Below are 13,785 nucleotides of genomic sequence, written 5' to 3' on the forward strand. Positions count from 1 at the left end.
CCCTGTCCCCATCGCCTGGCTCAAGGAGGCAAGAGAAACCACGTTGCATGGTCGCATGCAGGGATGAACGGTATGGCTTTGGTCAGCTCTGGAGCAGGCAAAGGTGGGAAGGACTGCAGCTGATCCTACAATCAGCTCCCCAGATCTCACCTCCCCTAGGAAGAAAAGCTGAGGGGGCTGGGGATGTTCAGCCTGGAGATGACGAGGCTCAGGGGAGACCTCAGTGAGACCGCTCAGTACTTAAAGGGAACTTCTAACAACGGTGGAGAAGGACTCTTTACTCGGGTAGATAATGATACAACAAGGTGGAATGGGCTTAAACTAAAAGAGAGGAGATTTAGACTAGACATTAGAAGGAATTTTACTTACTTTGCTTACTTTGCTGTAAGAGTGGTGAGGCACAGGAACAGTCTGCCCAGAGAAGCTGTGGATGCCCCATCCCTGCAGGTGCTCAAGGCCAGGCTGGATGGGGCCTTGGCCAACCTGATCTAGTGGGTGGCATCCCTGCCTGCGGCAGGGGGTTGGAGTTCGGTGATCTTTAAGGTGCCTTCCAACCCAAGCCATTCTGTGATCCTATGATCTCCTCAGCAATGTGACCGGGGTTAAGGTCTGAGCACCCTCCAAAAACAGGTAACTGGAGAGCACGTGGATCAACTCAAAAGCATCCCAGACTTGCGTGGATCAACTCGAAAGCATCCCAGACTTCAGTCCTCCAATGTTTTCACAAAGGCCAAAGACGTAAGTACGTAAGAAGCACCCTACAGCAGCGAGTTTTGGAGCTGTACTGGACATGCCACCTGACAGATCCTTCCACACTAAGCCTGACATACAGCTCCTGCAATTCCACTCCAGCTATCTGGGATGCGCATGGGAAGCTTTGTGTGGTACAATACTCTGAAACTACCGCCCCCTGCCCCAAACCAAGATCTACTAGGACCCACGGGGCAGTTTCAGGGAACAGAACACAGCCTGAAAGGCACCCCAAGAAGTCACCACTAGCCTACCCCCTTTTACACCATCCCATTCACTAAATGTATTAGGATTATGAAGAGAAGGGCAACACCAGTACCCTATCCAACCCCCCTGTCCTCATTCTTCTGTTTTAACTTGTCTGTAGCGCTATCAGAGCTTCTTATAGGCTGACAGCAACTCCCACCTTGGTCCAGCTGAAGTTGCGAACACATTCTCTGTTTCAGCAATACGCCACTGGTGTGATGAGGGCAGACCCCGAGGAGACCGCTCCACCAGCAGCGCACCAGAACGACGATGAAATGCCACTCAACACTCAGACTCCTCACACAAAACGCTCCGCAAGAGGGTGGAGACTCTTCCTGCAGGAAGACTTTCTATTCTGCTTCATCTTCTGCCTTCCTCCAGACTATGAAGACAGCGGCATTATAACAAATCTTCGGTAAAAAGAGACGAGAGCAGAGACAATTTGAGGAAGAAACGTCCTGTGCCAAATGGGAGCAATCCATTCAAGCAGAGATTACGCAGTAGGCGAGATACACAGATATCTGCACGGAGCTGTTTTGTTCTGCGCAGCTCTCCAACATCAGAGGCAGAGGCTGAACAAGATCAGAGTTAAATCGAGCTGAGAGCAAACACCAGCTTTAAAGTGAAATCATTCAAACAGCCGGTAAGATCCAGCCTGTCACATTACATGAGGAATTTCAGGTCTTCTGCACAACTCCAGCTCAATGTAAACAAGGATAAGAGTCAACAGGGCTGATGTAACAGGGAACGGGACTTCCACAGCCACCTGCAGCCCTCCGGAGGCACGCAGTGCGTTACCAGGCAGGCACGGTCTGACACCTTACAGTTCATCTTTTTCCAACATCAGTTTTCAAAGTGGAACCAAGAGAGAACAAAGTTCCTAAGTCTGCAAAATACTCACGTGTCCTGTCTGGGCTGTTGTCTTTAAAACAATACAAGAGGAGCCAAAAAGAGAGACTAACAGCGATTACGAGGATACTTCCACAGAGACTAAACATTGCTTTTCCTTTTCCCTAAAACTGAAGGGCAGCATCGGTGGAGGACAGCCTACCCAGCACGGCCAGGCTCTAACCCTGCTGGTGTTTTTACAACAAATTCAAGTTCGGCCGAACGGCGTTTGAAACTATTAGCTGAAGCTTCAGAAGATAGAAGAGATTGCTCCATACAACTACGATGACGACCTAGAAACTGCTCCAACCACTGCTGAGGGCTTTGCCATGTCTTGCTGATGTCATGCTCCGTATCTGGAGCCAGATAAGGAAATTCCATGAGCTTTAGTGACAGGCATGTAAGAAAAAGCTACCTCTTAGGAAATAGGAAAGGCTTCAAAAAGTCCGGCGGCTTTAGCACAGTGACCCAGAAAATTACAGATATGAGGCACTGGGTTAGACAAATGAGATAGTGGGACTGTTTGGACACAGAATGATTACAACAGGAAGGACCAGCAAGAACGCTGTGCTATTTCGAGCCTTCTACATCAGCTGAACCAGCTGTGGAAGTGCACACACAGGAGCCCGGTGTGTTCACACACTGACAGGGGCATGTTGAGGCTGCCCCAGCCCTGTCCTCTCCTGCTGCACACTCTAGGCCCTCCTTTTCCCTAATTGTGGTGTTTGTTGGATCCCACCAAGCTAGCTGAGGAAACTAATTAGTCAAAGATCAACCTCAAAAGCAGAAAGTTGTTCAATTTTTGGCCAGCTCAGCTCCCTGAGCCAGTTTACAATGGGGTCAGACGCAGGCTCACAGCCACTGGGATGGGGTGGCAGGATCACAGCAGCCCTGATGAACAGTCAGAACTAGCGCTGTCACGTGCATGCTGGCGTTCTGCAACAGGATCACACTCAAAGCCCTGGAAAATCTACATTAGGGACAAGGTAAACGCCTCAGCTCCAACACAGACTAAAGGCAGTTCTGCAGCAAAGGCAGTGCAAGCAAAGCACGCGCACCCTGGGAGCAAAAGCCTTTAGCACCACAGTGAAGCTGTGCCAGCTCGTTTGAGACTTGCAGAACAGTTTCATTCAAGAAGCTGCAGAAAACACGGTAGGTACAGGGCTCAGCGCGGAAAGTTGGCCCGAGAGTCCCCACGTCTGGCAGAACAAGGTTTCACGGGCTGTTACGAACAGCTGGTACTCACGTGATGAAGTCCAGAAAACTCGCCAGGGGCTCGTACGCGTGGTTCCTCATGTGCCGGAACTCCACCACCATCTTCTCCTTCAGCTTGTCGTCTATGACAGAGACGGTGAGCGGGGACGCCTCGTTCGCCAGGAAGTTCCCATAGTCGGTGCTCTGCAGGTGCAGCTTCAAGTCTGGAAAAGAAAGCACAGGTCCACGCTACAGGGTTTGTGTTGGGAAGGGTTCCGAGCATACCCGAGGAAGCCGAGGGTCAGCTCTAGGCATTCCCTTCTCTGAGAGGTCACCTAGACAGAACCGGCACGTTACAAGTCATACAGTTAGGTTTGCGCTCAGCTTTATCGCGGACCATCTAATCACAGGAGAAAGATCAGTCTGGCTGCAGCAGCCTTGCCCCATCTTAAAAGGGAAATGGTGACTGCGTAACTGAGCACATCTCTCTGCCAGCTGTGCTTGGTAAGACGGAAGGCTACTGATTTTCTAGGAAAAAGTATTTACCACTGGCCTTAATGTCTAGAGAACTTAAGTTTTATTTCCTCTAGCCAAAAGTGCTCTGGTCACAGGCTTCTGCGAAGCCACCAGGACCAAGAGCCCAGCTGCCTCCAACCAACGGGTGTCCTCAGCAATGGCTGGGAGGCATCCGAAACACTTTCAAAGCCAAAGAGACGCAAGCAACAACCTTGGAATTGTAAAGCAGCTAGGACATCATCAAGTGAGTCCAACCAACTGCTCTGCTGAAGTCAGGCATTCAGAGGCAGAGCGGGGCTGCTGAAGCCCATCCAAACCCATCTCGCTCAGGATGGACGTGCTCAGAAGCCTTCCTCCCCTCCAGCTTCGAGCAGTTTCCTCTGGTACCCTTGCTGCAGGTCAGGTGCCCAACCGAGCCGCAGTGCTGGACGACGAGCAACCACAGCACGCCGAGCTCTGTCAAGATAAGATTCCTGTGTGAGCCAAACAGTGTCCGTACGGGAGAACTGAATCCAGAGCTGAGGAACGTCACATAGTGCCACTCCTCAAAGCACTTCTAGCTGCGCTGCTGGTCACCTCCCTTCGGCTACACCTCTGAGGACCAGTTAGGCAAGCGTCCTCCCAGGGACTCCAGGCCTTTATGGGGGGAAAGGAGAAGAGCTGGAAGAGTTTTGCCAAACCAGATGTGAACGCACTGTCCAGAGAAAACAAACAGAAAAAAATAATCAAGGAACTTCTCCCTGCTTTCCCTGAAGCAGGAGCACTGAGGTTGCCTTCCCCTCCTGCTGAACCGTGCGCGTCCTCAGCACCACAGGATGAGGATGGCAACCTGCACGTGGACAGAGAGGTGAGAGAAACGCATGCATGACACGGGTCAGGCCTCGCTCGAGGAGACTGATCTTCCAACATCACATTCGGCTACAGCCACGAGCTGGACAGCATTCTCAGTGCTGAGCTCCAAGCTGAGCTTGTACTGTACAGCGTGACACTGGCCTCATCCAGAGGGGCAGAAGGGTCAAACAGCTTTCAGGCTGACATAAATTCTTCTGGGTATTTCCAACGGGGTCCAGCAAAGACATTTTTGACCCAGCACTGTTTCGTTATGAAGACGTTACCACTGCTAAGTCTCACAGGAAACAGATGGTGGTTAGAGAGGGGGTGAAAAAAGGCCAGACACTTAATAGCACTCAGTTTCTGTCATGTTTCTCAGCAGTTTCCAGGACAGTTTTATACTCCACTTACTTTTAATAAGGAATCCTGGATGCAGCAAAGAGAGCTACTTGCTCAACAACTTGCATCAAGGCTGAAGCAAAGCAGAAACTTAACCTAGCTCTCTGCTCCCCAGGCTGTGCCGCAGCCCAACAGCTGTGCTCCGCTCCACCAGAGCACCATGAACTTCTGCTCGCACTTCTGAGATGGGAAAACACGAGCTGGATAACGGAGACGATGGAGGCTTCTTTTCCCCAACGTGACCTTTGTTACAGAGTCAAGCATCCCAAGACCGGACCGTGCCAAAACCCAGAAAGCCCCTCGCATCAGTTCGGCCCGCACAGGTTCGTTACTGCTGATGGTGGCCTCCTACCCGATGGCAACCCCTTGGCGAACCCCGCAAAACCCAGCTCCCAGGAAGCTCCCACCAAGCAGTTTGGCACCTACCTGGCTTCTGACAGCCAAGAGAGTGACAATATACTGGAATTGAGACCAGCTGAGTTGTCAGTCCCCCCAAAATATACCCTAGAAAGTCTGGGCTAGAAGCCAAGGCCGAGGGCTACAAGGCAAACTGAGGCAGCGCTGACATCCGTCTTTCCAAAACAAGACAGCTTTTGGATGATGGGCTTTGGGGCACGAGTGGGCATTAAGTGCCGCTGTCAGATCAGAGCTTTGCCAGCTTGCATTTAATGGAAGCTGGAGAAAGCACGGAGCAAAAGTCAGCAGCTGCTCACCGAGCATGAGAGAAAAGGTTCCGGTAGGAGGATTGTGCCCGTGTAAGCAGACTGCAGGGTAAGGCTCAGGGGACTGCAGCAGCTACACCCACGTACCGCCTCCTCTAAGTTCTCTGGAACAGCCCTGATGAAAGCTCAGGCTGTGCAAGAAGGCATGTGATGTTGTTTTGCAGCTATACGGGAACTTGGAGAGGAAGCCGCTACTGCACATCCTACCAGATCTTGTTTCAGCAGGGAAACTTCCAAGGCTTTCAGCTTATTTCCTCAACTCCAACACAACAGAGGAGAGGGGAGAAGTGTTTTAAGGAGGCTTGTGACAGCCCCGTTGCGGCCACCGGCTCCACAAAAGCAGCTTACTGCAGTTATTCCTCAGCTCAAATGGCTTGCTGAAAGCAGCCCACGGCGCAGACAAACCGGGGCAGATGCAGCCAAAGCCCCGTGTTCAGCTTTAGCTCTCCTCAGTGAAAGTGATGGATCCGACCACTGCTTCTAGCCCTGGAGCTGAGACCTCCCAGCAACACCGAGCCTCCCGCATTCCCCCGGACTGAGAGGGAAATGGAAACAACAAGGGAAAGCTGTAAGACTCCCGAGGCGGGCAGTCCCATCCCCAACACCTTGAGCACGGCGGGAGGCCAGGCTGAAGAAGCTGGCGCCAAGCAGAGGGCTGGCGAAGAGAAGAGCTCAGCGCTTGTTTGAAGAGCTGCGTGCCGCTTCTGGCCTGCCTGAGCTGCTGCAGGGAGGGACCTGGCGGTGCCACCACCACCACCTGCAGCTCAGCTCCTACCTTTGAGGCCACAAGAATCCTCCTTGCTGCCCGGCCCCAGCCAGGGATGGAGGGACAGGAAAAGCACAGCCAAGGGGGCAGAGCTGCCCCCCACGCGCTCTGGCTGCGCCTCGCAGCCTCTCCATCAGCAGCTCTGAGCAAGCTCCGCCTGGCCGGAGTGCTTCGTCCCGCGCAGCGAGGGGGCTGCCCCCCCACGCCACAGCACCAGAGCCAGCACAACGCTGTGCTGTAACTGGACTAAGGGCCGTGTTTATGTAACACTTGGAAATCACTTTTACAGCGAAGGCCAGCCACAGACTGCGGGAACTGAACTCCTCTGCGTCGCCTCGCATCCAAGCGGACAGAACACAACATTTTCCGAACGCTGGACTGCGGTTACAAACCCTGACTCCAAGCATCCCACGGCATACCAGCGCCTCGCACGAGCCCGTCCTCCTCCAGCCGCGGGGCTGCTCCCCGGGTCCCATCCGGGAGGTGTTGGTGTGACTGCTCACGCGTCAGGCTTCCCGGGAAGAGCTGACTGATCCTGGGGCTCTTCCCGGGAAGAACTCCCTGCCGCAGGAGCCTCGGTAGCACGGTGACTAACAAGCAGACCCACTACCGCGTAAGCCTCAGGCTCTCCGAAAGCCCTTACTTCCTAGCATGAGCTGAGCTGGAATTTGAGATCCCCACGCCGCTCGGGGCTCCCACCTGAAGATGAGCTGGTCCTGGCGAGCTTCTCCAGACGCTGACTAACAGGCGCTCCGCCTCAAGCCGGGGATCGCTTCCGAGGGGAGCGCTCGCCTGCTTCGGCACTTTTCCAGGTGGTTCACGCACTTTAAGAACAGCCTGAGCCAGAAGTTGGCAATGAAGCTCGTGAATTACCGTGCTGCCTTTGTTCTCTCGCTTCCCCCGCAGAGCCCAGTAAAATCACGGCCAGGTCACAGCTCCCAGGAGGCCGCCTCACGCGGGAACACAACGGCTCCTCAGAACCACATCCTTTGTTTGGCCAAGCATTCCTGTGAAGCAGTACATGTCCCGGTAATCGGGAGGACTTCGGGCAGTCTCCTTCCAGCTCAGACCAGGCACTCCGATTTGGACGCAGTCTGCTGTCAGCTGAAGCTGACTGACTTTGGTGCACAGCTGTGCCAGCACATCTGGACGTTTCAGGTGAGGAGTAAAGTAACCGAGCGAGGGATTACGCAGCAGTCCGCGGATCAGCTGCGTCGCCCACGTCTCCCTCCAGGAGACTGCAGCCCTCGCCCTTCAGCTTGTCACTGCGTTCATAACCGCTTCGGACGCTTCTGAAACGGGTTCTCTGAAACCTGACTTGAGAAATGCCAAGAGACCCTTCCCCTTCTGCAGAACCGCAGACCTTTGCTGCGGTTTCACCACAGCAGTACCACTGATGTGCCACCCCCCCAGCGCCAGGCAGCAGATTCCACCGCACCACAGCTGGGCCCAGAAGCGACTTCTCTGGCCCTTTCCCCATCGCTGTGTCGCCTCTAACTCTCCACCTTGTTTCAGAGGTCTTCAGCCCACGTTCCTAGCCCCTGGGGTTCAACTCAGCCCCCTGAGAGCTTCCAACCCAGCACTGCCAGCTCGCGTCTCCTCAGGAGCCCCTCGACCAAGCATCCCTCTCCTGATCCTGCAGGAGATGAGGGCACCTCTCCCGGCCTGCCTGCACCAGGAAGCTTCAGCCCTACCTACCTCTTTCTCCACTCTGAAAGCGAGCTGAAGCAAACCATGGCTGCGAGCTCAGAAGTCCAGGGCACCGCTGTGAAACCTGGTGAAGTTTAAGGGAAAAGCAACAAATCATTCGGAAGCTAGGAGGAAAAGGGCAGCAGCAGGCCCACGCTGCAGGGACCCAGAGCAGCAGGACGCCAGCAGCAACAGGCTGCGGGTGATACCTGCTGGGCAGCCCGGGCACTGCCATCTTCTGACGAGGGGCAGGATCCAGACACGGCACCAGGCTGCACCGTGCTGAGAAGCTGACCTCAGGTGCCGCCTGAAGTTTAGCTACGCGAGGCTGTGGGGTAGGTCTCCACCTGGTAAAGGAGGCCAGAACAAACAGCAGCGAGCCTCTGGTGAACCCTGCAGGAAGCCAGAGACCACAGCGCCTGCTTGGCACCACAGCCGCGCAAGGGCCGTCGTTTATTTTTGACGTGTTTTGCTTGAGCTTGCTTCAAGAGGAGAGCCGACCGAGCAGCCCCGGTGGGCGCAGGGCAGCCTTGGGGCTGCTGCTCTTTTGTCACTTTCACAGCCAGGGCTCACGGGGCAGGAATGTTCCCGAGCCCTGCTCAGGCCCCAGCCCTCTGCCTGGCACGTCGGATGGAAGGCCTCTGGGGGAGGAAAGAAAGAGCCTTGGGAATATCACCGTAAAATTCTGCACTCAGCAGCAGCCTGTGGCACATGCAACACCCACGTGCTGGAGCCAGGAGCCCACGCTGCTGCCCAGGCAGGCCCTTGCTTCAGCGCGGAGCCACCCCGTGCAGCGGGAAGACGGCCACGCTGCGTCCCCTGCGGCTCGGCTGCTCGCTGTGTCACCGAGAGAGACGGAGCGGGCAACGGGGCACGTCTCTAGCTTGAGTCCGGACCCGGCTCCTCTGCTTTTCCGAGAGTCATTAAGGTTGGAAAAGCCCTCCAAGACCAGCCCCTACCACCAATGTCACCCACCAAACCATGTCCCACCTCCCGTTGAACCCCCAGGGACGGGGACTCCACCACCTCGGTGTATTTCATCACCTCTCCTCTGCGTGGAGGAGGAGAGGGAAGGGGACAAGCCATCGGAGCACGGATGCCTCTAGAAGAGGCACTTAGGGCAGCAAGCCCTCAGCGACCCAGCCCCGAGCTGACTGAGAGCAGCAAGGGGCAGCAAGGCCGCACGGAGCAACCCTGGAAATGCTCTTCCCGACTCACAGCCAGCCTGGTCTCGGCTCGTTCCACAACACCCAGCCCTGCACCAGTTTGGCACACGCTGTGCACTGACATGGATGCGCTGAACAGGGAACGGGGCTCGGGCACGCGGGAGGACGCCGCTCAGGGCGAGCCTCCTGGCGGCGTGGAGCCGGGCAGCCCAGGACACGCACGACCCACCTCCATGCTCCCATCTCACTGTCCAGCTGTCTGCACCCCAGAAACGAAGGCTGGCAGACCAGGCCGTGGAGGAGAGAGAGAAGAACTGCATCCTTGGGAACTCCTCCTTTCCCCAGGGACCACGTTTATCAATTATTTGCATCTCCCAGCCACCACCCAAACACACCTCTGGGGCTCAGCTGGCTGGCACCAAGCCCGAACCGAGCGCCTGCCACTGCCCAGCTGGCTGCTCCCCGGCCTCCTTGCCCTCAGCCAGAGGAACATCGGCCATGAGAGGCTAGCGAACGCTAACGAGAAGGTGCAGCAGCTCCTGTTCCTAAAGAAAATGCTTTTGCTCCCTTTCCGAGCTCCGTACACACCACCACCAACGCCTGCCTGTAACCGGCATTCCGGTCCCGGAGCGAGCTCTGCTCCTTCCAGCAGCCCTGCCGTCCCACTCTGCGTCCTCCAGAGCAGACCCCAGGCCTCCAGCGGGACGCTGGAGCTCGGCATCCTCCTGACAAGAGACGTCGCAGCGACTCCTAAGCCTGGTTGTCCGAGGACAGCCTGCCTGAGGACAGAGGTGCGCTTGCACAGCCCAAGCAGAGGGAAGCAGCTCCGAGGCCGTCACTGACACCTCGTGTCAGAAGCAGGAACTGGCCGCAGCAACTCAGCGCGGGCACGCAGCACGCAAGGATCCCTGGCTGAGGAACAGCCCGAGAACCAGGACTGCTGGAGCTGAAAGAGAGGATTCAACAGGTTGTTGCTGAGGGTCTCCGGAGACAGCTTACGCCCAAACAGCCGGTGTGCTCTCCTGGCAATCCTCGTCATGTTTTCCAGCCCTTTTTAAGGCCAGCTCAGTTGCCCGCCGGATCACAGCGGGCTGTACGGCTCCCCGAGGCGGCAGCCAGCGGTCTCGGCAGGCAGCAGGAGTTTTAGTCGGCTTACTTTGCCATCAGACAAGCAGAGACAGCAGAGGATCACGCAGAAAGGCACGGTCTCCTCCTTCTGGCAGCATCAAGCTGCCGGCTCAAGGCCCACAGCACAAAGCTCGACCTCTCTCTGCTTCCACGCAAGGGGGAGCAGCACCTCAGGCCCGCAAGCCCAACGCCCTCCACACACCGTCAGTGCCAGCGAACTGCCAAAGGGCCCCAGCCAGGCACCCACACCCCAGGGCCAGCGCCAGAGCAGCCCCGGGTCCCTCAGGGCCTCTCCGAGGTGGTCTGGGACCATCTGCATCACAGCGAGAAGCCGCAGTGAAAACAGGGAAAGGCAGAGGGGAGCGCGCGCACGCTGCGTGCCCAGCGACTCCTTGTGGCTACTGAAAAGCTAGCCACTAGATTTAGTGCAGGCTGAGAGAGAACACACTTTGGAGCCTGCAGAGCACAGAAAACTGCTGCTGTGGTAGGAAAACCGAAGGTACAGGGACAGAGGGAAGAAACGGTCTGCCCACAGGCCTACGTGGGCGATCACAAGGAACGCTCCTTGAAGGAAAGCCTTCCACAAAGGGGCACGTGGAGGGGGAACGAGAACAGCAGCAGCTCAGAGCAGCCTTCGAGGTCTGAATGGAGCCTGACGAGGGGCACAGCCACAGCAGCCACCAGAGAGCTGTCAGGGACAGGGCGATAGCGACACCATGACAATCAGACAGCCCTAAGTGAGCCACTTCAAATGCAGAAGGCACCGCAGGGAGAGCCACGTTTACGCAACTGGGCTTAGAAGGCAAAGAGAGGGAGAGCAAAAGGAGAAGCTGAAAACACAGAAACACCCCGAAGAGGAATTAGTCTGCGGGGACAAAGTTTAGGGCTTGGTGAGGCTGCTGGCTAACAAGGCAGCAGGAGTACTTCCCGTCACACTCCTTCAGGCCCTGTGCTCCACAGCAAGAACAATAAAGGCTGCTGCAAGCAAAGACCTGCAGAGAAGTCTGCTGAAAATAAGCTTCTGTCCTACATAAAGACATTTCAGGTACTTTTAAGGTACACAAAGGCTGAAGCAAGCAAGAGCACTGCGTGGTTTAACATCTGGGCGAGCAGCTCCAGGTAACGTGCAGCCAGAGTCTGCCTGCCAAGGACCCCCCCAAATGCTGAGCTTGGATCTGCACCACTTGGCAGTGACCAAGACGGAGCTGACACCTCAGAGAGTGTCCCGAGTAGGAAGGGACCCGCCAGGACCATCGAGTCCGACTCCTGGCACCACACAGGTCCACCCAGCAATTGAGACCGTATGACTGAGAGCACAGTCCAAAGGGTTCTCGAACTCGGGCAGGCTTGGTGCAGTGACTACATCCCTGCGGAGCCTGTTCCAGTGCACAACCACCCTCTCAGTGAAGAGCCTCTTCCTGATGCCCAGCCTGAACCTCCCCTGTCGCAGTTTGACTCCATTCCCTCAGGTCCTATCGCTGGTCACCAAAGAGAACAGCTCGGCGCCTGCCCCTCCGCTCCCCCTCGTGAGGAGGCTGTAGGCCGTGATGAGGTCTCCCCTCAGCCTCCTCTTGTCCAGGCTGAACAGGCCCAGTGACCTCAGCCACTCCTCATACATCTTCCCCTCTGGGCCCTTCACCATCCTCGGAGCCCTCCTCTGGTCACTCTCCAACAGTTTTGTGTCCTTTTTGTACTGCGGTGCCCAGAGCCGCACACAGTGCTCGAGGTGAGGCCGCACAGCGCAGAGCAGAGCGGGACGATCCCTTCCCTCCACCACCTGCCAATGCCAGGCCTGACGCACCCCAGGGTATGGCCCTCCTGGCTGCCAGGGCATGCTGCTGGCTCACGTTCAGCTTGTTCCCAAATGCCTGGCATTTTCAGAGGTTTAGGGCAAACCCGACCATTGCAGTCCCACTGACCCGACAACCAACACCTCCTAACTCACATGTTTTCAACCCATTTCACTAGGGAGCAGGCGCTGGTGTCTGTGGGTTACAGGCACATCGCCGACCAGGCCCTTGGCACCTAGGATGGGACAAGGTTAAGCAGGGCACCGGCGAGGAGAGCGGTGCGGCACCAACCAGCTGGGGTGGGATCCACAAGCGAGGGGGGCAGCCGATACACCAGCAGGAAGGGAGGCCATCCAGAGGGACCTGGACAAGCCGGAGAATTGGGCCCACGAGAACCTAATGAGGCTCAACAAGTCCAAGTGCAAGGTGCTGCACCTGGGCTGGGGCAGTCCCAGACATGAGGACAGGCTGGGAGCAGAACTCACTGAGAGCAGCCCTGCGGAGAAGGACCCGGGGGTTCTGCTGGATGAAAAGCTCGACGTGAGGCAGCAGTGTGTGCTCGCAGCCCAGAAGGCTGAATGCATCCTGGGCTACATCACCAGAGGGGTGTGCAGCAGGGGAGGGAGGTGGTTGTGCCCCTCTGCTCTGCCCTCGTGAGGCCCCACCTGGAGTCCTGCGTCCGGGTCTGGAGCCCCCAGCACAGGGAGGTGGGGCTGTCAGAGCAGGTCCAGAGCAGGGCCGTAAAGATGACCAAGAGGCTGGAGCAGGTCTGCTATGAGGAAACGTGGAGAGAGGTGGGGGTGCTCGGCCTGGAGAGGAGGAGGCTCAGGGGAGACCTCCTCGGGGGCTTTCAGTACTTAACGGGGGCTTACAGGAAGGATGGAGAGGGACTCTTGGGTAGATAACGACAGGATGAGAAGGAGTGGGCTTAAATTGAAAGAGGGGGGGATTTGCATCGGATACTGGGAGGAAATTCCTCACCCAGAGGGCGGTGAGGCCCCGCTGCGGGCTGCCCAGGGGGGCTGGGGATGCCCCAGCCCTGGCGGGCATCAAGACCAGGCTGGCCGGGGCTGGGGGCAGCCCGACCCAGGGGGCGGCCTCCCTACCGGGGGCAGGGGGAGGAACCGGGGGGGGGGTTCCGGGGCCCTCCCACCCCAGAACCGGGATCACACGGAAGGGACGCGCTGGGACGGAAGGGGCAGCGCGGATCGAGCCCCCCCCCCCCCAAAGCCCCGCACGCACAGACACAAGGAACGAGCCCGCCGCTCACCCTCGAGGCTCTCGCACTGCACCAGGTTAACGTAGTCGCCGTGCCGCAGCACGCCCGCCTTGAAGCCGCGCACCAGCCCCTCCAGGTAGCCGTTGTCCACGTTGAAGTGCAGCTCCGGGAAGCACGACATGGCGGCGGGCGGCGCCTCACGTGACCCGCCGCTCACGTGACGCCGCGCGGAGCAGCCGCCCGGCGGGAGGGAGGGGCTGGGGGAAATGGGGGGGTCTGGAGGGGGGCGAGGGGAATGGGGGGGGGGCTGGGGGAGGCTTAACCGGGAGCCTGAGGGGCCCCGGGGGGATGAGGGGGGTCAGAGAGGAGCCTGAGGGGGTCTTAGGGGGAGGCTGAAGGGGATTCTGAGGGGGTCTTATGGGGAGGCTGGGGGGAGGCTGAGGGGGTCTTAGGGGGAGCCTGAGGGGGAGTCGCAGAGGAG

At 57.4% G+C, this 13,785-nt stretch overlaps 1 protein-coding gene across 1 annotated transcript in view; it reads right to left on the minus strand.

The window, feature by feature from the left end:
* Window positions 1-13,505, minus strand: part of ATP6V0D1 (ATPase H+ transporting V0 subunit d1) — a 34,297-nt gene extending 20,792 nt beyond the window's left edge. The window contains exons 1-2 of the mRNA XM_035336686.1: window positions 13,356-13,505; window positions 3,131-3,302 (exon numbers count right to left, since the gene is read on the minus strand). Coding sequence (XP_035192577.1) covers window positions 3,131-3,302; window positions 13,356-13,485 — 302 coding nt within the window. The 5' untranslated portion in view covers window positions 13,486-13,505. The remainder of the gene's footprint in view (window positions 1-3,130; window positions 3,303-13,355) is intronic.
* Window positions 13,506-13,785: the final 280 nt, after the last annotated feature.

The sequence above is a fragment of the Oxyura jamaicensis genome, chromosome 11, assembly GCF_011077185.1.
Source record: "Oxyura jamaicensis isolate SHBP4307 breed ruddy duck chromosome 11, BPBGC_Ojam_1.0, whole genome shotgun sequence".
NCBI classification, from domain to species: Eukaryota; Metazoa; Chordata; class Aves; order Anseriformes; family Anatidae; genus Oxyura; species Oxyura jamaicensis.